This window comes from Panthera leo, chromosome A3 (genome assembly GCF_018350215.1).
Source record: "Panthera leo isolate Ple1 chromosome A3, P.leo_Ple1_pat1.1, whole genome shotgun sequence".
Classification (NCBI taxonomy): domain Eukaryota; kingdom Metazoa; phylum Chordata; class Mammalia; order Carnivora; family Felidae; genus Panthera; species Panthera leo.
Genome location: NC_056681.1, coordinates 27995827 through 28020578, shown reverse-complemented (window position 1 = coordinate 28020578; position 24752 = coordinate 27995827). Strand labels below are relative to the sequence as shown.

General features: G+C 54.5%; 1 protein-coding gene across 1 annotated transcript in view; it reads left to right on the top strand.

Moving 5' to 3' along the window:
- RSPO4 (R-spondin 4) overlaps positions 1-22274 on the top strand; it is a 33643-nt gene extending 11369 nt beyond the window's left edge. Inside the window, exons 2-5 of the mRNA XM_042930149.1 lie at positions 16879-17067; positions 17551-17691; positions 19450-19635; positions 22047-22274. Coding sequence (XP_042786083.1) covers positions 16879-17067; positions 17551-17691; positions 19450-19635; positions 22047-22150 — 620 coding nt within the window. The 3' untranslated portion in view covers positions 22151-22274. The remainder of the gene's footprint in view (positions 1-16878; positions 17068-17550; positions 17692-19449; positions 19636-22046) is intronic.
- The last annotated feature ends 2478 nt before the right edge of the window (positions 22275-24752 follow it).

The following is a 24752-nucleotide window of genomic DNA, read 5'->3' as shown; positions in this document are numbered from 1 at the left end:
CATTTTGCAGATGAGCAGACTGAGGCCCACTGACTGGGGATGTCAGATTTTCAGGCCTGTGCAAGCCCAGGTTCCTCAGACCGCCTGGGTTGCAGTTTAGTGGAGACAGCGCCTCGGGGCCACAAGAGAGTCAGAGCCGAGGCCGTCGATGGCCCCATTTCTGGGGACATTCTGCCACCCCCCACCACGTGCTGGGCCTGTTTGCCCTCTTCCATTCAGTTCCTCCCCACAGGCATCATACAGTTTATTGAGCACCTACTGCATGCTGGGTGCTTTGTGTGCACTACTCACATCCTTAGGAGATGGGTACCCATTTTACAGAAGAGGAAAATAGGACCCAGATGGGGGAAGTCAGTTACCCAGATTCGCACAGCCCTCATAGAGCCTGGATTGGAACCCAGTCTGGGGCTCCAAAGAGCTCTTTTTCACTGTGCCCGGGATTGTCAGCTAAACCCAGGACAGAGCATAAGGATATGTTTGGCTCCCATTTAATGAGTGCTTAGCATGTAGGCGGGCACACAGCTAGGTCCTCTGCAGGCTATCACCTGCCTTTACCCTCCAGGCAACCCTTGGAGAGCATCATTCTGTATTGCAGATGAGACACTGAGGCCCCGAGGGTCAAAGCGCCCCTTCCCCGGCCAAGGTGGCAAAGCTAGGATTCAGCCGGGAGCCTCGTATACCCTGGGGAAGGAGTGTCACCTACACCAGCAAGGCCCCAGCCATCCTCAGCCCCCGGGGCAGCAGTGAGTAGCCTGGGCCTAGCCTCCCAGGTCAGGTGCCGAGGACCAGACCATACACAAGGCCAGATGGAGTGGACCAGCTGGCCAGAGGCTCTGTGGCCGACTAGCCAAAGGCACCTGTCCCATAATGAGGATTCCAGCCCTGCCCTCTGGTGACCAACCGGGTGACTCTGAAGGTACCTGCCTCTCTCCGGGCCTCAGGGTGCCATCTGTACAATGAGGTTACTGCCCTTGAAACTTTAATAGACTCTGCCCAAACCCCCTCCTCGAAAAAGAGGTGCGGGTGACTTCAATCTTATACAGTTTCTGTATCCTGTAGGTCACAAATAATATTTCCTTCTTGTTTTAATCTTCATTTTGAAAAGTAGTTGGGGCCCCCGGGTGGCTCAGTCGGTTGAGGGTCCGGCTTCGGCTCAGGTCACGATCTCACGGTTTGTGGGTTCGAGCCCCGCGTCGGGCTCTGTGCCGACAGCTCAGAGCCTGGAGCCTGCTTCGGATTCTGCGTCTCCCTCTCTCTCTCTGCTCCTCCCCCACTCATGCTCTGTCTCTCCCTCTCCTTCAAAAATAAATAAAAACATTAAAAAAAATTTTTTTTTTAAGTATTAGTGAGGTAAGGTAGCTCTCCTTGTGGTTTCTGGCTCATTTGTCTTTCTCCTTTGAGTTACTGGTAATATCTTTGCCCATTTTCCCACTTTAGTTGTTCCTGTTTTTCTTATTGATTTCTAGGAGTTCCTTGTATATTAAGAATGATGATCCTTGGTCTCCTCTGTGTGTAAGTGGCTTAATGATCAGACTGAACATGTGACAGAGGGTTGCAAATATGGCATGTGCTTTCTCTCTCTCTAGTTCTCTGTTGTATCTCTAAAACCCAGTCCCGAATTATTTGGGCAGATCTCAAAGCTTTCTGGTATTAAAAAACCCAGCCCGGTGCTACATTTTAAAAACATAAGTCTAATTTCCAACTCTCTTCTTCCCCCTCCCTGACTTGGCTCCTGAGTCCATTGACCTGCCCTGTGGGGAGATGTGTCGTGCCCTCTCCCTCCCTCCCCCTCTGCACGTTGGGGGGCAGAATACAGGGGGTAGGGACAGGGACAGTGGTCTCTTCGGTCTCTTCGGTCTCTGGTGCTGCTGTAGCCTCATAACTCTCAGCACTGAGTAAACCTGGGGCCTCATCACCAGCGAGCAGAGGGGCAGGGGGGTCAGGTCTGAATGTTCCTATGCCCCGCTTCATGCCCCCGCCATGGGACATATGTCCTAACTGTGGCGGGGTGTGATTTATCAGGGGGAGGAGCATGGGCTCTTGTTCTCCTGATTTTCCTACCTCCCTCACCACCCCGTGGCGTCCCCACAGCCTCTTGGCTCTTTGGGTTGGGAATCCAGAGCTTGGATCAAGCTCACCTGCCTCTGTCAGTCGCTTAGGCAGACAACTGGCCCAACGGTGGCAGTGCGGTCTTCCCCGGGCCTGAGCTGGCCCCTTCGGCACTCCCCTCCTTCCCGGTAGAAATGAGAATGGTCCGTAAGTGTGTGTTCCATCAGGGGATGAAACGCCATTTCCACGATCCTCAGGCGCCCTCCAAACTGTGAGTGGTTCCCTTGCCACCCCAGCTGGGTCGAGGGAGGTGGGGAAGTGCGGGACAACCCTTCTTGGATTCTCTTCAGAAATCTGTTTATACAGGCTGGGGAGGCAGTGGCAGCAGAGAGGATGGGGGGGGGGGATGCCAAGATACCTGTCCCCCCTCTCACTAAGCCCTGGAGGGGGTGTCAGGTCCCAGTTGCATACCCCCGAGGCAGCTCTCTTTAGAACACAGCGGCAGGGGAGGGGAGGACTCAGACGGTTTCCACCCTTTGTCACAAGCTTGGGAGCAGCAAGTCCCGTTCCTTCATTCATTCAATGAACGTTTACAGAGCACCCGGCGTACCCAGCACTGTGCGTAACACTGGGAGCGGGGATGAGTAAGACAGAGAGCCTAGGGAATCTATCTTCCAATCTAGAATCATTCTGTGCATCTTTCTAAAATGTTTCCACAGGTCTGTGATTTGTCTCCTTTTTTTTTTTTAATGTTTATTTATTTTTGAGACAGAGACAGAGCATGAACAGGGGAGGGGCAGAGAGAGAGGGAGACACAGAATCTGAAACAGGCTCCAGGCTCTGAGCTGTCAGCACAGAGCCCGACGTGGAGCTTGAACCCACAAACTGTGAGATCATGACCTGAGCTGAAGTCAGACACTTAACTGACTGAGCCACCCAGGTGCCCCTCCTTTTTTTTTAATGTAATGTTTTTATTTATTTTTGAAGGAGAGAGAGAGACAGAGCATGAGCGGGGGAGGAGCAGAGAGAGAGGGAGCCACAGAATCCGAAGCAGGCTCCAGGCTCTGAGCTGTCAGCACCGAGCTGACGCGGGGCTCGAACTCAAGAACCGTGAGATCATGGGCTGAGCCGAAGTCAGAGGCTTAACGGACTGAGCCACCCAGGCGCCCCTCTGTGATTTGTCTTTTAACTTTAATAAGTCGAACAAAAGCAAATGAGATGGGGTTTTTTGTTTCCTGTTTTACCCTGATGTTCCTGGAGTCTAGGAAAGGGTGTGGTACCTCATAGGTATTTAAGAAATGCCTGTAGGATGGATGGATGTGTAAATGCATACTGGACCCTTCCACACAATGGGTTTTGACAGATGGAGAAACCGAGGCTCAGAAACAGGGAGGGACTTGCCCTAGGACCCAAAGATCTGAGGCAGGAGGCTACATCTGGGGCTCTCTCCCTTCTGCTAGGATTCGAGAGGGGAAGGGAGCCTGTGGGAAGAGACCAGACCCAGAATTGGGTCCGCGAAGATGCTTAGCACTTGCCTGGAGGCCCAGACTGGATTCTCAACTCTGTCACCCCTCGGAACCTCCTGATCCCCAGGGGGGTGCTGGTTGAGAGGGGCTGGAGCTGTCGCTGGAACCCTGACAGCCCTGACTTTTAGGGCTGGTCCCCTTCCCTGATGCTTACTGGCAGTGGGGCCCCAGGATTTCTCTGTGCTGAGCGCTGATCATCTACCCAAGGCTTCCTTGGGCTTAATTTTATGAGGTGAGGAGGGTGTTTATGTTGGGCCTGTCCTGAGGGCTAGATTCTCCCTAATACTCAATAACAGCCACCAGTTACTAAGACTGCCTGGCCTTAAATCGCAGCTTGCCGCTCATCAGCTGTGTGATTCTGGGCACCTCACTTACCTTCTCTGTGCCTTAACTTCTTTGTCTGTAAGGGAAGATACTAACACCTCACCGGGTTATGGCGACAGAGTCTGGCCATGTAGGGGCTCCACGCTGCTCACAGACGTCCCGCTGCCACATGTCTCCCGTCTGCCGGACACGGGTTTACAGATGGGGAAACTGAGGCCCAGAGAGGTTGGTTTGAGGTTTGAACCCAGGCTGTCTGCTGGCTGCTGTGCCACCTCTCCTGCCACCACTGGAACTGTGGGACTTTGGGGCTCGAAGGTCCTTAGAGATGGTCCAAGCCCTCAGGGGCTGCCTCCAGGAGGGGGTGAAGGGACCCAAAAGGACCGGGTTCAAGATCCTCACTCTCACACCCATCCAGATTTCAACCCAAGCAGCTCTATTCTTTCCTGCCCTGTTAACTGGATGCCCATATCTCATCTCCTTCTGGGGAAAAAAAGGCTTTCATAGCGGAAAATATTTTTAAAGCCCCTTATCAAGACCAATCCTTTCGTTTTCTGCTGGGGAAACTGAGGCGTGGGGCGAGGAGGAACTCTGCCAAGATCATACACAGAGTCTGAGTCCACGCTGAGACGGGTACCACGGTCCTGGTTCCTAGCCCTGTGCTCTGTGCCTCACAGGACTTCAACAGGACAAAGTAAAGGAGGTTGCTTATGTCAAACCTGGTACCTTTCTCCAATGAATCTTAGGAATCCAGGCTTTCTAGTTCCTCTTAGAAAGTTTCCCCCACCTTCCCTGGAATCCTGGCACTCACATCCTCCCCGGGGCTTGCGGGAGGCTCCTGGTTTAGCCCAGTGGGCATTGCCCCCTACCCACGGCATATGGCATCGGGGTGCCAATATTGGCTGGATATGTCCCACCAGAGTCCTAACTGCTGCAGACGTCCTCCTACTCAGCCAGAGCTGAAGTTTTATAGCCTCTCAAAGAGCCAGGAGGGGCCTCCGCAAATAAAGAGCAATGGGGAATCATAAGCTCCCCAGGGGAGGGAAAGGGTTAGGGTTGATTGAACCCCAGTTCTGCCAGCTACTTTATACACAGGTCTCAGGGTACTTTAGAGCAGCCAAGTAGGTTTAGAGAGGATCAGAGAGGCAAGAGACCTGCCCAAGGCCACACAGCAAACCATACAGAACCAGAACTGGAGGGAGCCAGGAGCTGTCTGAGTCCACTCCCCACCCTACAAGTACTGAGCACCTACTGTGTACCAGGCATCTACTCTGCCAGGTACTAGGGTGATGGCCGTGAGCAAGCCAGAAACGCACCCACTTCAGGGAGACTCCGTTAATGGGAAGGGTCATGAGATTTCTTGAGGACCTACTCTGCGCCCTTTTGAGCAGAATGCATTTGACCCTCAAAATATCCCAATGAGGTAACTACAGAAGAAGAAACTGAGGCACGGAGTATTCCAGCAGCTTGTTCCAGGCCACCCACCACAACAAACCGCCAGTCCCTGTAGCTGGAAAAGAAAAGGAACCGTTTTCTCGATACTTTTTCCCAAAAGAATGGCAACCGCATCTACTTGACAATTTTGTGACAGTCTCACACGTAGGACAATCGCGAGACAAGTTCTTACACAGTTTCACATGCTTGACAACATTACGACACCTTCACACCCAAGACGGTTTTGTGACAGTTCCGTAGGCAGATTGATTTGCTGACAGTTTTACAGTCAGAGTAGCTCCATGATGATTCTATGCATGGATGGTGGGGTGCTGACCTCTGGGGAGATGTGGGTCCCAGGGAAGCCACCTGGAACATAGGACTGTCTCTGCCTGGTCCCGGTCTCAGCCGGCTGCTCCCACCTCCAGTGCTGCTTGCTGAGTGATGCAGGATCCAATAACAATCCTTTTTTTTTTTTTTTTTTTGCAAGTGATTGTAAAATGACGATTTTTCTGAAGGTCACTAGCACTGCTTTGGGCTGCTCGGCTCCCACAGGGCTCCCCCAGGAACACAAGTGTGGCCGCCCTTAGCGAGTGGGTAATGGAGGGCAGAATACATCTGCTGGGTCCAGGGAGGGTCGTTAAGGGATAGGGAAGCGGAGATTTGGTTCGATGAGAGTTGGGAGGCCGGGCACGAGCAGACCGCTCCGGACTGTGTCCACCCCCCTCCCCCCTACCTGGCAGGAGGGCCAGGCAGGGCTGGCACAGGGTGAGCATTTCATGCTTCACCCCTGAGCACTGGAATCCTTTTGATGTGCGTTTCACCTGCCGGCACACACCCCTCATTGTCCTAGCAGCGCGCGCGCACACACACACACACACACACACACACACACATACAACCCCAGTCCCTCCCCTTCCTGCCTTGCTGAGCTTGGTAGGGACTGTCCCCAACTCACGCCACTTGGGAAAGCCCTCCGATGAGTGGTAAGAGGAGCTGGGTTGCCCCTTCCAAATATTACCCCCACCCCTCAGCCACCATCAAGGCCACTGGAGCAAGGTAGCACTGTCTGGGGACTCCGTTGAGCTCTGCTGCTTACACTGGTTGGCCTAAGAGCCTCAGTGTCCTCACCTGTGTAATGAGGGGTGAGAACAGCACCAACCCCCTTGGTTCTTAAGATGAGGTCAAGGACCAGCACCATCCACGTCCCTGGGGAGCTTTGTAGGAAAGCAGGATCTCAGACCCCACCCAGACCTTTGGCATCAAAATCTACACTTGAACCCAAGATCCCTGGGCACTTTTGTTGCAGCATCAGTGTTTGGGAAGCCCTGGCTGACCTCGCAGTGTAGATTTTGAAGAGCATCTGAGTTCATACAAATACAGCACCTAGCACACCACCACAGTCTTTAAACCAACCCCCCTATATTGAGAGGTGGTGATGCCCTCTGCTTTTGACAAGCAGCCCCGGATGATTCTATGTGGATTTAAATCTGAGGATCACCAGGGGCTGGGAAAGAACAGATGTGGGTGTGAATCCTGGCTCCCTTACCATCCTCCGTCCTGTCTTCCCCCGCCCATGTAAGCCAACGTCAGTAAAGGATTCCTTCTGGATTCTGACCTGGGGGGAGGGGAGCAGAGCACTTCCCTACCTCCCAAAGCCCTGGTGGGGACAGCAAGAGAAACCCCCAGAGAGAATTTGGAAGGGACGGGGAGACAGGCATTTGCTCCCTGGTTGACCGCACACGTGCTAACCTGTTCTGTGTGAGCATGGCAAAGGGGGGAAATGAATGAGACATGCAGAAGGGGCGGGCTCAGTCCCTGGACAGCCTGCACTTGTGTGGCCAGGGCCAACTTCCTGCCTCAGTCAAGGTCAAATGGACGTGGAAGGCGGCAGTGGCCTTAGCACAACACTGGAAACTTAGCAAAGACCATAGTAGGGGGACGTGTTATTCATTGTGGAGGATTAAAGGGGGGGGTGGGATACCCTGGCACCCGGGAGGAGGTGTGGCCTTAAGATGAAGCCTTCGGGTTCTGCAGTCGCCCTGCTTGGGTCTGGCTGTCCGCTCCACCTCTTACTAAGTGACCTCGGACAAGCAGCAGCGGTGCCCTGAACCTCAGTTTCCTCGTCTCTGAAGTGGGTATGATGATCGCACTTAAATGCCTTTTGCAGCATCCCCACATGGAACGGTGAGCAGCTACGAAAAAGAATAAGGCAGAGAGGTGCAACGTTGGCCAGGATAGTTCGGATGAGCAGAAGCAAGGTGCTGACTCGTCTGTGGGCGGCTCTGGGGTTTATCCCCACCCTCCTGGGGCTCGCCCTTCAGTGGAGGAAAAGAGACACCATCAGCTTCCTTTACGATACATGAGCCTGGTCCTCCCACCCAGACTGCAGGCTCCCTGAGAACAGGTGCAAGGCAAGGGCGGTTTGAAGAACACTCCAAACTAGGCGCCAGCCCTCAAGGGAGCACCTTGGGTGCCTCCCAGGCATCTCGCATAAATCAAGTAACAAAATAGCGCTCATCCGTCTGCCCTGAGTTGTGCTGAGCACTTTGCGTGTATGAGCTCACGTCATGCCGACAAGTGCCTGGGAGCTGGTTGCCGCCGTTGTCCCCATTTTGCAGGAGACTGAGGTTCAGAGTAGTGAAGCCACTTGCCCAAGATCACCCAGCCAGGAAGCGGTGGTTGTCAGGCTCCAAAGCCAAGCGCACCTCAACATTCTGCTGAGTGTGTGGCCCTCTAGGTCCCCCCTGGGTACTGAGAAGAGGCCAGTGGGCTGGAGACCTTTAGCCCTGCACCCCGTGGGAGACTACAAGCTGGGAGTCATCTCCAGGGTCCATCCCTTGCCGGGATGGTGCAATCTGCCCTCCAGGCAGGGATGTGCCGCGGGGCTCCTCTGAGCCAGCTTCCAGCAGCGGCGACTGCCTCCCATATGTGGTGGCCGGAGTGGACAGGCGGGAGCCCACATGTTGTTTATTTCCTTTGGTCATCGGTGACATGTGTCCCCCACTTGCCAGGCAGGGATCAGAGGACGCACTGCCCAGCGCTGTCTGCATGGGGCCCCCCTACAATGGTCTGGATCCTCCCCTGGGACAGAGCAGGACTGACCCAGGGTGGGGACTGGCCCTCCTCAGGTTGCACTGCCTCGGGGCAGGGGGTGGCATTCTCTTTCCACCCCCATCCTTCTCACCCCCAGGGAGAGCTTCAGGACAGCTGTGTTAAATCCTCTGTCGACCATGACACATGATGTTCTCACGCAAGACAGTTCCCCGGGCACACCCCAGTGAGGAAGAAACTCTACCCCCAAAAATGTTGACATCAAAATAAAACGTTCTGCACTGATTGCCCAAGCAAGTCCCGAATCACAAACAGCCACGAACGCATTGTAGGCGGTGATAGTAATATTCCTGAGTCACTCATCGGTGTCAGGGTTTCTCAGGTCCTCACGACATTCACTGTAAGCTCAGCCAGTCTGATGCCTGTTTTGCAGGTGGGGAAACTGAAGCACAGAGAGGCTCAAGGACACCTGGGCAAGGATAAGGGGCAGAACTGGGATTTGAACCCACAGAGTCTGGCTCTTAACCCTACTCCAGTCTTCAAGCAGCGCCCGCATCCCCTGGGAACCTGTTAGCGATGCACGTTCTCAAACCCTGCCCAGATCTGCTGCATCCACAACTCTGGGGGAGGCTCAGCCATCTGTGCTTTAATTTTTAAAATCTTTTAAAATGTTTTATTTATTTTTGAGAGAGAGAGAGAGAGAGAGAGATACAGAATCCGAAGCAGGCTCCAGGCTCTGAGCTGTCAGCACAGAGCCCAACGCAGGGCTTGAACCCACGAACCCACGAACCGCGAGATCATGACCTGAGCTGAAGTTAGACGCTTAACTGACTGAGCCACCCAGGCACCCCAGCCACCTGTCCTTTAATAAGTCCAAGGTGAATCTGATGCATGCCCAGGTTTGGGAACCCCTGCTCTACATTGCCTTCTAGCATCAGTGAGTGAAGTGGGTATAACATAAACAGAAGCTCAAGGATGATAACCCAGAGCAGCTGACCTTTGCCCTCAGTGGCAGGGATAAGTAAAGGAAATGATGGGGCAGAGTGGCGAGCCTGTGTCCCATCTAGGTGACTTCAACCGAGTATTGCCTTGAAGGAATGCAGGCACAGTGTTGGCAGATAGGCTGGCTTTTTCCAGAGAAGTCCAAATGCCCGCTTTTTATGTGAAATCTGATTTTTTAAATGTTAGCAATCTATTCAAATTAGGGTGGGGTTTTTTTTTGGTTTTGTTTTGTTTTTTAAGTGTGGGGCTGGAGTTCTTGACTTGGGTATTGAGGGTGTTTCAGACTCGCTGTGGGCTGCTGAGGACATAAGCCTGCCTGGGAGGGCACGTAACTTTCAGGGTCGTAGATGTCACCCTGTGCCTTTTGGCCCCTTCCAGGAAAGCTCTGCAGGCTGAAGGTGGGTGGGAGGCATGATATCGCAGAGGTGACCTTGACTCCACTTGAAATTCCCAAGTGGAAAAAAATATGGAGAGCACTTGCAAATGTTGAGCCATTGACTCCTCTTCCAACAAGGTGCCTGGGGGTGTTCTCAGGATGCGGTCACCCCGAGATTGGGAACCCTTGTTGGAAGACACAGGTCACTGCCTGATCCCCACAGAAAGGATAATATTGCCCTTCACCCAAGACCAAAGCTGCCTCCTCATGTCTGCCCTGAGCTCCTCACCTTCCAGACCATCTCCCTGGACCCTGCTGTTCACCAACCCCTCTGGTCTCCGTCTACCCACCTGTGAGAGGGAGGCGGGTCCAAATGTGGACTGACATCCCACCCTGGGCCCGTGACAGTGAGGGAACAGGAAAGGAACTTACACTTATAAAGAAGCACCTAGGCCCACAGATGATGGGGCTTCTGTGCCCAAGGTCACTCCATGAGTGGTGAAGCCAGGATTGGAACCTGGGCACCTGCACCGTAACACACGTCCTTAGCTTTTTGAGGGCACAAAACTGGTCATGGCTTCAATATAACAACAATAGCTGCCGTTTATGGGGGGCGGGGGCTGCTATGTGCTGAGCTCAAAGCCAAGTGGTTTTCATGGACCACCTCCCTCAATCATAAGAACCCTGCAAGATAAGCATCATCACCCCCATTTACATGAGAATAACTGAGCTCAGAGTTAAAGCGCTTTGCCCCCAGTCACACAGCTGTCCCCCAAAGCTCATAACCATTGAGCCCCTAGCACTGGACCTGACAGAGTCACATTGGTTGGATGCACGGACGAATGAATGAATGGATCACCCAAGCCTGGGCTCACGCATGCGCTCAGAGTAGTTACTAGCCCGCGTCTCTCGGTAAACTGCCAAGCCCGATGTCATCCATTCTGCTGTCATTTTCTCGGGGAAAGACGAAGGGACTCACATGTCATTTGAAACCCCTCCAACTGCTGGAGGAAAACAGGGCCATGCATTTTGGGCCTGGTATTTTGACTGGGGGAGGATGGCTGTGATCATGGGAGACAGTTGATACAGGAACTCACTGGGGTGTCATCCTCTCTGAGGCCCCCCCCCAAAAAAAACCCAGGGGGTGTTGCAAGTTGAGCTCAAATGCTTTCATTTAGAAATGTGCGTCTGAGCTGGGAGAGGCCAGTGATGAAGTCCAGGATCCAGCTGAGGTGTGGAAGAATCCAGGGGCTTTCAAAGTGTGCTCCCTAGAACCCGAGGGCCCGTGGGGAGCCATGGCAGTCAGGCTGGGTGGCCCGCGGTCCAGGCCCCTTGGCCTTGCTGAAGCAGAGCAGCTCTGCCGTGGTCTGTTGAGCCCCACATACCTGGTGAGCTGCATCGTTCTGATTGTGAGTTGACAGGAGGAGAGCTAGCTCAAGTGAAAAGCTATGGAGCTTGGAGCTAGGAGCTATGGGCTGAGCCCAGCCTTGAGGGAGCCTTGAGGGGTCTCCATCTTCCCAAATCCCAACAGAGCGGAAAAGAAAACGCATGCACATGCACACATACACACACCTGTTAACCACCACCACCACCACCCCCCCCCCCCCCCAAAAATCTCAAGCCTAGCTCTTGTCGAGACACGTGCCTATGTCCGAACCAACCACTGTAGTCAAGGGCACCCAGTGTGGTGATTGCCCAAGTCTGGATTAAGCGCGTCTGGGTGGAGAGACTCTATGTGAACCTCAAAGTCAGAGAGTGTGGAGGGATGGGGTCTCTATTAGCAAAGAGAGGGGCCACAGATGCTAGTGCCCGCCAAAACTTCTCACACTTGGGCACTGCCTTGCCCTCCTGCAAATGTCCTCAGGTCAAGAGGCCAACCCAGACCATTTTCTGGTGGCCCAACGTCAAAATTCTCAAGAGAGGTGGTCTAATGGGCCCAGCTAGGAAGAGCCGTCAGTCCCTAGTTCAGTCCGTCCACCACTGGCCAGGGGACAGGGTCATGCAATCCAAGCTTGGTTGCCAGGTCTGCTTCTCAGGGAAAGGCAACTGTGAGCAGGAAAGACACATCCAGAACGCCTATCACATTTATTTTGGACTTACTGTAATGCACATTCCTGGGCTCAGACCAAGCCTCCCTGGGGATTCTTACACACAGTCAAGTTTAAGAACTATCAAGTTCGGGTCTTTCTAAAGCAGCATGGTACAAATTCTAGTTGTCATCACTTATGATTCATAGCATTATCTTGTCTCTACAGCCATGACCTTGGGGAGGGGAGAAATAGCATTGCTCTTTCCGACACGTTCTAGAGATGTGATGAAAAGCCACAGACCATCAGCATTTAAAGTCATTACAACATAGAGGCACTAGAGGGCATCCTAGCCAACCACCAGGACCAAGGATGCAGGAGGAGGCAGAACCACCTGGGGTTGAAAGATGCTAGTGACATCTGTCCCCTATGTGTGCACCCATGTGCGCACGCACACACACACACACACACACACACACACACACACCCTCCGAAGTCAGGGGAGGGTCCTTATCAGGTTCTTTTGTCTTCGGCATGTCAAGATATCACTCTACAAATAGTGCTGTAGCTCTAATGGGGGCTTCTTTGCTGCTTGGCTGCCTGACCTTGGGGAAGGCTCCACCCCTTCTGGCCTCAGGATCCCCAGTGAAACTGCAGGGGTCAGGCGAATGATCCCGAAGCTCTTCCCAGAGACTGGAAGAAGTTTTACTTTGCCCGTCTGCCACTTCTGTGGGCTTCAGCCCTCCCACCAGGCTGTGAGGTCCCATAACGGCAGGGGGCATGTGTGGCTCGTCCCGTGGCCCCGGGCTCTGCCTGACAGAGTGGATCCCTGAACAAAATGCTCCAAGAGGGCAGCGGGGGCTGACTGCCGTGGGTCCCTGCCTCCACTGATTCTGCAGGACCCTGAGAGTGTCTTTCGCCTCTTTGAGCCTGTTTCCTCCCCTGCATTGTGGACAAGGACCCCCAAGTTGGGGTGTGAGTATGTCCACACGCTCAGTGTGCAGGAAATACGATTTTGTTTTTCTGTAACTGAACATAACTTCTAATTTGAACTCCTGTTCTGCCAAGCGGCAGAGATCGCCTCAAGTCGATTGAGGGTCCCTTTGCCCTTTGTTGGTGGGGCTGCATCTCAGGTCCAGCGGCATTTCATAACATCAAAGCACTGGGGAGAGGTACCCTGGTCTCCACTGACGTCACTCTGTGACCACCTGCATGGTTGAAGACCCCACATCATCAGTCGTTATCATGCGGTCCTCATGGCTTAACCAAGAGGATTGACACTTTCCTCCCTCTCCCAAACGAGAATGTGAGGTAGACTGCCCTGGGCTAGTATGGCCTCGCCGTGGTCTCTCTGCCAGGTCCCTCTGCCGCCTGCACCTGCCCTGGCTCCTGCCTCCAAGTCTGCAGTCCCCGCAGGCCCACAAAGAAGGGGAGGAAAATAGAGCAGCTCTTCTTTGCAGGTCATTTGGCGGGTGGCACAGGACACTCCCACTGGAAGCCCATTGGTCAGAACTTAGATGTATCATCCCATACCACTGCAAAGGAGCCTGGGAAATGTAGTCTTTATTCTTGGAAGACATTAATTCGCTAAACAGGAGGGTTCCGTTATTGAGGAGGAGGGAGAATGAACATGGGGGGAGGGAGGACAACTTGCATAGCTCTCATGGCTGCAGGTCTCCACGGCTCTCAGAACTTCTGTCACCGTCCCCTGCCCAAGGCCTCAGCTTGAGGATGGGTCAGGGCTTGGGGAAGGAAGCTGGGAGGGGTGGGATTAGATGTCCTCTGCCCCCTTTTCCCTCCCCCAACCCACACACACAACAGAGGCTAAACATTTTTTAAAGTATATTTTTATTGTAAAGTAGCTCAACCCTACAGGCAAGAGTAAAAAACATAATGGACCTTTGTACACCTGCCAGCCACTGGTAGCAAATGTTGCCATTTTCGTATTTGTTTCAGATTTTCAGAAATTACATATTACAGATTCAAGAGAAGTCTCCAGCCTTCTTCCCGAATCCCCTTTCCCACTTCTCACCTCACCTCGGAGGAGGAGCCACAATCTGAATTCAGTGTTTCATCGGTCCCCTGTGTCTTTTACTCTTAATACTAATTTAAGTATCGTAAATGACCCAGAGTATTGCTTTGCAGAGTTTGGAACTTGCTACGAATGGTCTCTTCCTGCGCAATTCATTATGTTCATTATGCCGTTTGCTTTCTTTGCTCTCAGCATCGTCTCTGAAATGTATCCATAATGACAGCTACAACTCAGCCTCAGGCATTTATCATGGGTCCTGGACGTGGAATGTGGCTAACGTATATGGCTGCGTGCCAGCTGTGTTTCTCTCTTCTTTTGATACACGGGTTTTTGCAACTGTTTGCTATTCAGTGATGCTGCAGTGAACATCTCTGTTCATGTCTCTCTGGGCACAGACACCAGAGTCTCTCTGTGTCAGTGGTTCTGAGAGCATAGTCAGGGACCAGCAGCAACAGAGTAGCATCACCTGGAACCAGTTAGAAATACAAATTCTCAGCATCCCCTCGCCCCCCCCCCCCCCAGATCTACTGAATCAGACACTCGGGGTGGAACCCAGCGCCGTGTGTTGTAACAAGCCCCCTCCAAGAGGCTGGTACAAGAATTTGAGAAGCTCTGCTCTAGGGTTTAGACCACAAGTCAAGCGGCTGTGTTCGGCAAAGGCACATCCTCAAATGTTCTAGATGCTGCTGGATTTTTCTCCAGCGTTTACACTCTTATCAGAACAGAAAGTTTCCTTTCATCCTTGCCAGCCCTTTGTATTATCAGAATTTAACTTGTCTCCCGTTGGGCGGGAGGTGTGGGCTCTGTTTGTTTTTTCAGCTGAAGTTCTCTCTCTGGCCCCAGGGGTTCCCTCTTACGACATCACACCTTTTCTCCGCCCCCAGGTTCCTGCGGGTCTACAGCTTTGGAAACACGCAAACCTTGACTCTGCTCTTCCCAAGGACATTAGTGAGGGTTCTCAGTTGTAAGCAACAGCAAGGGGAGTTAGCAGCAGGATGTGGGGGGCTCCCAGAATCCAGGCAGCTGGAGATCAGGCTGGGAGAAATGCAGGATCCACACCACAGCGGGAAGGAGGGGAGGCAGAAAGGCCCCAGGCCGGTCTGGGCAGTCAGCTCGCTTCTACCTGGACCCTTATCCCCACATATCCTCCTTACTCTCTTTGTTCAACTCCCAGGACTCGGGGTCATGGGAATAAGTATCTGATTGGTCAATGCCCAGTCACTGCCAACTTGAAGAAGGGCTTGGCCTCCTTGGTTTTTGTTCCAGGGGGACACCGGGATTTGCCCTTCTCCAGGTTCTTTCACACAATGGGGAATTCCTCTAAAAGGCAGGACGGGGGGCCCCAACAGAAAGGGAGGGCAGAGCTGGAAAGTCAAGAACATCCTGTGCTGAGTGGCCATGGGCTCAGTGAGCCGAGATGTGTAACTGGTGTATTAAGCAGTCTGACCTTAAACGGGGTATAAACGTGGAACAGTTGAATGTGTCCCCAGGGCACCTGGGTGGCTCAGGCAGAAAAGCATCCAATTTCGGCTCAGGTCACGATCTCGTAGTTTGTGAGTTCGAGCCCCACGTCGGGCTCTGTGCTGACAGCTCGGAGCCTGGAGCCTGCTTCAGATTCTGTGTCTCCCTCTCTCGCTGCCCCTCCCCAGCTCATGCTCTGTTTCTCTCTCCAAAATGAATAAACATTAAAAAAAATATATTTTTAATGTGTCCCCAATCACCTCGAAGAAGCTGCTTGATCCTTCGTGACACCGGGTCACTTTCTGACTCTCCTCGGCTCCTGCCTTCCATGGTTTCCCTTGCTGCCTCTCACCGGGACACTTGCCATCAACCAGCCTGCCTGGGTAAGGCAATGGCAAGAGCACCGAAGCCTGGGTACTTCTAAGGGGCCCTTGCCACCGAGAAGCCCCTCGTGCTTGCCATGAGGGATGTGCAGGCTCTTTCACTGCTGCCCACCCACTCAGCCCTGCCCTTCTCTCCCTTGGCCTCTTTTCTCTGCTCAGAGAGGCCTGGAAAGGGGCAGATCTGCAGGGCTGCAACACAAGTGAGTGTCCCCCCGGGGCATGAGAAGCTGGTCACCTCTTTTTGCAGACACCCTATCTCTGTGAGGAGCACCCTGCCTCTCTCCTCAATTGGTTTTGGGGGTTGGGAACAGAAGGAAAGCCACAGCAATCCGCCCCCCCCCCCCCGCCCCCGCCAGGCTGACAATTCCAGTCTCCCATGAGCCCCTCTCTCTAAGTGGTCAGCTTAATCAGGTGATGGCCAGGATAGCAAGGACCCCCCCCCCCCCATGAGCCTGGAAGAGAATCTCTGTCTAGAGGATTCTCCATCTCCTTCTTCCCAGCTTTGGGTCTGGTTGCTGATTCTGGGGCAACAAAAATTTTCTTTCCTCAACTTGCTATGCTTGATGATGTTGGGAGCCCTTGATGGCGGTGACAGGCAGGAACGGAGTATTGTTCGGACCCGCCACAGGGGGCCGGGGGTCTCCCCCACCCCCACATGCACGTGCACCCCACCCCCCACACGCTGAAAAATACACACCATCTCCCTGAAGGTTAAGTTTGTCTGTGAGTTATAGACAACTCCAGATGACAATGGTTTAACCAAAAGAGACATTGATTTCTCTCTCTTATAAGTCGGCACAGGCAGTCCAGGGCTGGCACAGCAGTTCTGCCTTCCTCAGGGACCCAGGCTCTTTTGCTTTTCTTTCTCTGCCATCCTCAACACGTGGTTCCTACTTCATGGTCCAGAATGGCTGCTTGAGTTCCGGCCATCATGTTCACGTTCCAACAACAGGAAGGACGAGGGGGTGACACGGGGCCCGCCCTTGCTTGTTAAGGAAGCGTTTGAGAGGTTGCACGCGTTGCTCTCCCTTATACCCCAGTGGCCAGATTGGGGTCACGTGATCATACCTGGCCGTGGGGGAAATGTCGTTCGTCTGGGTGGCCGTGTGTTCAGTTAATATGCTCCGCGAGGCAGTCTGAGCTGCTCACCTACGTGGTTTGACTCTCTCTCCCTCCCCCTCCCCCTCACCTCCCACCCCGGCCTGGCTGGCAGCGGGCACTGGTCTGGGGGGCAACTGCACGGGCTGCGTCATCTGCTCCGAGGAGAACGGCTGTTCCACGTGCCAGCAGAGGTTGTTCCTGTTCATCCGCCGGGAAGGTATCCGCCAGTACGGCAAGTGTGTGCATGACTGTCCCTCTGGCTACTTCGGCGTCCGCGGCCAGGAGTTCAACAGGTGCAAAAGTACGTGGTTCCTCCCTTGTCCTGTGCTCGTGCTGGGCCCCTGAGGCCTCCGGCCCATATCCTCCCCGCCTCCCCCACCACCCCGACACGGCCACAGGGCAAGTGGTTTGTGCCTGAGCCCAGACTCTGGGATTTCAGGCGGGGTTTCGGGCTGACTCCGAAGCCGCAAGCAAGTCAGTGTCCTGTCTGGTCTCAGCCTAAGGGGGCAGGGAACCTTCGCCTCCACCCTGTGTGGCTGTGTGGCCTTGGGCGTGTTAACTCGCGCCCTCTGGACCTAGCTCAAACGAGAAAAGGGGTCCTAAGTCCTGACTCTGCTTTGCATGGCGACCTGGGACAAACCATGGCCATCGTTGAGCTTTGATGGAAATGGGGCAGAAAGTCCGCACTCCCAGCCTAGATTTGCTATGTGACGACATCAGACGAGCCGCTTGCCCTCTCCGAGGGCAGCCGCCCTCACCGCGGGTGACCTTGGCTCTGTTGCAGAATGTGGGGCCACGTGTGAGAGCTGCTTCAGCCAGGACTTCTGCATCCGGTGCAAGAGGCGGTTTTACCTGTACAAGGGGAAGTGTCTGCCCACCTGCCCGCTGGGCACCGCGGCCCAGCCCAGCACGCGGGAGTGCCAGGGTGAGTGGGGGCCTCCTCGCCCCGCCTGCTTCCCTGCAGGGCCCGGTGCTGGGGGGGGGTCAGGAGAGCCGGAAGAACCTTAAGAGAATGTCGCGTGGTGAGTGGAGGCCCAACAGGTGACGTCAGGCACACAGAGGGAGCCTCCAGTACCGTCACTGTGATTTGCGGCTTCGCTGTCCTTGCCAGCGGGAGGCAGCAGAGTTCACGAGAAGAGTACTGCCGAGGAATAAGACAGACCCGGGTTCACATCCTTTTCACTTGTCCCCTTCGCCTCTCCCTGAGCCTGGCTAACCTCCCCACCCCTACTTCAAGCTTCAGGTCAGGAGTCACCTCCTCCAGGAAGTCTTCCAGCTCCCCCCAGGCCCCTGGGGCCCATGCCTCCTTTGGGCTCCGGCACCTGCCTGTGCTTCCTCCCGTTACCGCAGGAGCACCCTGCCCTTCCCGCCTGACTTTTCTAGGCGGTGAACTCTGGGAGGCAGAGCCAGTAGGTCTGGTCACCGCTGCCACTCAGCACCTAGCACAGCATGAGGCACACAGTAGGTGCTCAGTCCCTGCTGGTCAAGTCAACACATCTAGCAAAAGGACCCTTGTTCTCAGGTCTGGAGACCTGGCTTCTGGGCCCGATCGGGTCTGAAACGCTTACAGTGTTCTGATGTTGAACCCCCTTCTCTGTTCCCTTAGCGGGCCCCTTACCTACTCAAGGCCTCAGTGGCCTCATCTGCAAAATGGGGGTATCCCATAGCTGCCCTGTTCTTTGCCTACTTCTCAGGGGCTCTTAAAAGAATCAAATGTGAAAATATAATATATATATTTTTATATATTTATGATGTATATATATTTATATATATTTATGATGTATATATTTATATTTATAAGTAAATATAAATATATACATCATAAATATATATTTATATTAATAAATATATATATTTATATACATTTATAATATATATTTATAATATTTCTATTATGTTTTTATATTTTATATATTTATATACTTATATTTATTATAGAAATATATAAATATATTATAAATATATAAATATAAAAAATATATATGTTCACATTTGATTCATATATATATGATATGATTTGATATATATGTACATATATATATATATATATATATATATATATATATATATGGGTTTTTTTAAAGTTGTTTCCTACTGAGAACGTTCATGTCCCATGACCTCATTTTTCCTCACAACAGCACTGCACGGCTTCCACCTTCCACAGCCCATCAAAGGCACATGATCAAGGTCAAAGCAGTGTCTCGGCCCTGAGGGCCTCCCAGCAGACCTTCTGGCCTCTTCGCCTGGCCCTCCTCCTCCCAGCCTTCACCCTGCCCCTGTTCTAGCTGCCATCCCTCAGACTCAGTCTGCCAGGCCCCCAGGGCTGTGCACACCTACCCTCATGGTGCTTCCTTCCGGTTCCACTGGATCACCTCCTCTCCCTTTAGCCCCTCTGTCATCTCCTAGGGGAAGTCTTCCCCTCTAAAGCCAGTGGTCACCCCCCACCCCCTTCCCCCCCGCATCTGGCCTGGGCATGCTTTAGTCTAGCACCCATCCCAGGCTTTCATAAATAGATATTTAAGTGTCTCCCCTCTGCTCCTTGTGAGAGCTTACAAATCCCTTGCATGTGGAGACGGCGTTCGGGGAACAGGACCCCTCAGACCCTGCCTTTGGATCTGAAGGACACTCACTGCCAGCTGACCAGAACTGTCTATCTGTCTGTCTGTCTGTCTCCACCCAACAGAAGAATGTGAGCTGGGCCCCTGGGGCAGCTGGAGCCCTTGCATGCACAACGGGAAGACCTGTGGCTCGGCCTGGGGCCTGGAGACCCGGGTGCGGGAGGCCGGCCGGGCTGGGAAGGACGAGGCAGATACCTGCCAGGTGCTGTCGGAGTCACGGAAATGTCCCATCCAGAGGCCCTGCCCAGCAGGTGAGCACCAGGCCGGCATTCGGGGCTGCAGTGGGCAGGGCCCACGGGGGACTTTGAGCAGCTGGGGACATTGCCTGCCCAAATAGTGCCTGTAAAGCTGCCCGAAAGTCCAAGAGTAGCCATTCCTTCCCATGGGCTAAGCATCGCCCGCCCCGGTGTCCTTCCTGGCTGGGGTCAGTCCCAGCTATTAAAGCCACTGACTTAAAGAGAAGAGAGGCCGCGGAGGGTGGTAGGTACGTCGTGAACAGTGAGTAGCAATAATGCGCAGGGGGCCAGCATTAACTGTGCATCTGCTATTGCCGTGGGCAGTGTGCTAATTCTCCACCTTCGGGTCATTTAATCTGCACCATGACTCGATGGTGTGGAATCGTTACCATCCCCCTTCAACAGATGAGGAGATCGGGGCCCAGAGAGGTTGTCACTTGCCTCAGGGTCATGCAGCTAGGAAAGTGTGGACCTGGGATCCAAACGTAGGTCTGTGTGCAAAGAGGAATCTAGAGTCACACTTCAGTGTAAGGAACCCAGAGCCAGGTCACGGGGGGCCACACAGCTGGCATGTGGTGGGGCCAGGACTCGAGCCCAGGGACACGCCTGATTTCAGGAGCACTTGTAGTCTGGGTTGGGAGTGCAGACAGCAGAGCTGGGCGGCCGGGGACAGAGGGTGAGGTTGAGAGGGGACTGGGGAAACTAAGACCCCAGGCCCGTGAAAACACCCACACGGACAGACGGACAGATGGAAAGTTCTCCACAACACTTGATACTTTGGCCACGCCTGTCACGGCACATGATTGCTGGTGGTGATTGGCAATGGAGGGACAGAGAGAGAGGAAATGTCTTCCCATAGGTGATGATGATGATGATGATGATGATGAATGAAGAATGAATGACAGCAGCAAACATTCATGCGCTGGGCCCTGTGGTCAGTGCTCTGTAAACCGATGCCTTTCGTCCTCACAACAACCCTACTGTGAGCTACTTGTATCCTCTGGGGCTCAGCTCAAAGTCCCCTCCGCAGAGAGGCCCTCCACGACTGCCCCTGCCGAGAGACACCACCCGTGTCTGGGACCGCCATCCCGTGGTGTCACAGCGCTTACTTCCTCCCAAAATGATGGCACACACTCTTGTGCTGCCTTGTTTAGTGTCTGTCTTCCTTACTAGAATGCGATCCCCGGTGAAAGCCGAGTCTTTGTCTGCCTTGTTCACGGCTGCCTCTCCAGGGCCTAGAACAGGGCCTGGCACACAGCAGGTGCTCAGTTAACATTTGTTGAGGAGTGGATGGGTGGGTGGATGGGAGGAAGGTGGGCCAATATCAGGCAGGCAGAGGGAAAGGCTGGGGACCCCACACCACTCACCCCACCCTCCTACCTTCAAAACTGGCACAGCCACTCAGGCAGTGGCCACCCTTCATCCCCCAGATGCTTATGTCATTTCAGCTGACACAGCCAGCCCCGGAGTTTAGAGTGGGAGCCTGGCCTAAGCAACCCCTAAGGGTTCAGGAGTGGGTGAAGGGAGGCCCAGAGGTGGGCAGCCTCATCTAAGAGGATGACCCAGAATCTGCCCTGAGGGGTAAGTGGAGGCAGGAAGGCTGGGGGGAGAAGGTGTGGTCTTTTCCTCCATGTGAGCCGGGAGCCACTTGAAAGTGACACCAGGAAGTCCAACCCAGACTATGTCACCAGCCAAGCAAGGTCCCTGTTGGGCCTCAGTCACTTTATCTGAGAAATGGGACGAATCAGATGTTTGTGCTAGAAACTCATCCCCGCCGCAGGGTTGGGGGACTGGGGGTACAGTAGGGTCAAGGTTCCCAGGTAGGTCTGGGGTTTGCAGGCCAGGCCACCCCTCCCCACAGCACAGACTGTCATATGGGGGCGGTGGGGCCGTGCCTGCTCCCACACCTGCGGGACGTGGCTGCATGCAGGGGTGCTGGCTGAATGCTACTGTCCTCGTCGTCTGAGGCCAGAGCTGGGGCCCGAAGGTGAGTGGGGGAGCTGGTGCCGGGACCCGGGCAAAAGGTATGGAGTCTCCAGCTTGAAGCCTTGTAAACTGCAAAGTGAGTGCCCCCAGGAGGGTCATGGGCACCCCCCCGCGAGGCCGCCCTAAGTCCTGACTGGCCCCCTCGCCCCATGCAAACCTCTGGACCTGGCCAGGCCACATGCCCAGCATGGTGGGGGCGGGGGTGCCCTCAGCCAGTCAGTGCCCCTCCTCACCCGCTAGGGAAGTGGGAGCAGTGGTCCATGTCGGGTAAGTTCCCCCGCAATCCACGCTCCAAAGTGGAGTGATTGTAAGGTCAGCACCCAAAGGTGGTTCTGAGCCCCGCTCAGGGAGAGTGGGGGCCCACCCTCATCTGGAAGGATGGAGGGGCCTCCCGGGGCCCCGAATGGCCTCAGAAACAACACCCTGTGCTCTCGGTGCAGAGAAGAGCCCCAGCCAGAAGAAGGGCCGGAGAGACGGGCGCCCGCGCAAGGACAGGAGGCTGGACCGCACGCTGGACGTGAGGCCCCGCCAGCCGGCCGCCTGAGGAGCCCCAGAGCTGCAGCCCCCAGCGCCCCGCGCCTCCCGCTCCAGCCCTTTCCACCGCGGTTGCTGCTGCTGCTTTGTCCTTGCCTCTCTCCACCCCCTGTCCCTGTGCCCTTCCACCTTTCCTGTTTCTCTTTCTGATACTCCTTCATCTCTCTTCCTCTCCTCCCTCCCTCTAATCCTCTCCCTTCTTACTCATTTCCCTTTTATCTACCTGCCTTTCTTTTCCTTTTCCCCTGCTTTCCTTCCTGTTCTTCACCGTGTCCTCTGTGTCTCTTCTCTCTCTCCCTCTCTCTCTCTCACACACACGCACACGCACACACTTTGAGAGACCGACCGTCTGTGCCTTGCTCCCCAGATGCTCTATCTACTTCTTAAAGAAAGCAAACCACTTTTTCTAGGCCTTACCCTGACCTTGTCCTGACCCCAGCTTCGCAGAGAAGGGGTTTCCAAGGGCAGGGCCCAGGTCGCAGTACAGGCAGGCTGCTTGCGTCCGGACAGCCCCGCTTCTGCTCCAGAGGAGACCCCAGAACCCAGGGCTGTGAGTGCCCCCTGCTCAGGCCAATCCCTGGAGGCCATTTCCACGGCCCTTGGTCACTAGCTCGCATAGGAAGCCCCAGAAGAGGCCATCAAAGCTGGAAGGAATTTTGAGATTATCCAGGCTGCTCTGTTCCCCACCCTGGAGCCCCCTGTTGTACTCATGGGGAAACTGAGGCCCAAGAAGGGACTTGCCCAAGGTCACCCAGGGAACCCAGGTGCTAGACTTTTTACTTATTGGCTGCCCTGCAGGGCACAACTCTGGGGGCCTTTGGAGAGGAGATGAAGGAAGGAGCAAGGGAAGGGGCAGGAGCGAGGGAAGATTCTCCCACTCCCCCACGCCACCACTGAACCCTGTGCACTCGTATTTCACTGTGACAACCTCACACACCCGGCAGGAAGAACACTGGGGGGGGGGGGGCGGGTCTCCAGTTAGACCTAGTTGAGAAGTGGGTTTGTTCTCACTGCCTGTCATTCCACCATCATGGTACCAACCTCCTCCTCCTTGGCCTCCCGGATTCTCCAGAAGGGGGGCTCCCAGCTTGCCCTGGCATTACCTGCTGGCCTGAACTGAGAAGGTCCAGTAGCTAGGAGCTTTGAGGGTCTGGGGTGGCCTGGGGACGGGGTGTGTGCAGGCTGGAAGAGAGGCTGAAAGGGACAAAGTAGCACTCCCCCACCCCACAAGAGTGTCCACCTGCAGGCTTCCCTCTGCCTGGCACACCCTCTGAACACCCCCCAAAGGCCCACCCTCACTCCTAGCTCCCCTCCTCCTCCCTGAGGACAGCCACAGCCCTTCCTTGCCTGGCCAGACTACCAGCTTCTCTTCTGCAAAGTTTGTGCCTCTGAAATGCTCTATTGTCGTTGTTTCAAGATCCCGACTTTTTTTTTTTTTTTAAATAAAGAGAAAAGAAAAAAGAAATTTGCAAGTGCTTCTTGGGCATCAGGCGGGTGTTACAAAACCATGATGCTGATGAGTTTGGAGTAGCCGAATCTAAACCATGTGGGGCGGTCTTCCCTGGAATGCGCAGAGGGCCTGGGTGTGTGGGGGACGAAGGGGGTGCTGAAAGAAGAGAAGGGGCCCACAGTCCCCCAGGCTCCTCTCAAGAAGGAGGCTTAGCCACAGACAGAAGACAGTAGCACTGTCGGCCCCCACCCCCAGCACCTCTCGGCCCCATGAATCACAGGAGGGGCTGGGGAGGCCCAGGAGGCACGACCATCCTAAGGAGCCATCTCAATCCCCTGGGCTGCTGGTGAGAGTGGCTTTAGCACTGGGGGCCCAGGTTCAAGTCCCAGCCTGCCACCAGCCGTCTGTGGGCTTTAGGCCAAGTCATTTTTTCTTTCTGGGCCTCAGCTCCCCCCCACCCCCCTCCAATCTGATGGATGCAGAGGGGGCCTGACCAGATAGAAGCCGTTGCCCGAATAGGAGTGGCCCAACAGCATCTTCTGGAGCGCTTTTTGTAAAAATTCAGATTCCAGGGCCGTACCCCAGGCCTACCAGTCTCCAACAAGTTTGGGGGGCAGACAGTGGGAGCCAACGACCCATTCCAGGACAAGCTCAGCGGAAAGGGTGGCTCTCGGGTGACTTAGAATCCCAGCTGCCATTTTGATTCTGAAAGCGGGGCTCAGCAACGTGGTTCTTCGGAGTCTCACGTGTGTATCTCTCCTCTATACAGTTTTCTGGTGAGATTTGAATTCTAGGATGCCAGATGCTATTCCACAGAGAAAACAAGGCTTGGCCTGAGCGGAGGAGTTGCTGTTCAGCCCTCCCGCCCAGCTCCGCCACGCTGCACCGGCCACCCCCAGAGCCCGCTCCGCAGGCAGACTCCCCACCCGGGAGCTCACGGTGTCCCGGTTCCCCCGGACCCGCACCACGGCCCTGCCTGTCATTCCCACCTCCTGTCCCTAGAGGGCGCCGCCCAACCAGGAACAGCGCTGCAGGCGCGCTTGCAGCCAGGCACTTTTTAGAAACAGGGGGACGCAAGGCTTTTCTCTTCTATGGGACCGGTGGGCAGGAGGGGGGGGGGGGGTGGATGACGGGGGGGGGAGGCCGCCTCCCGCCGCAGGCT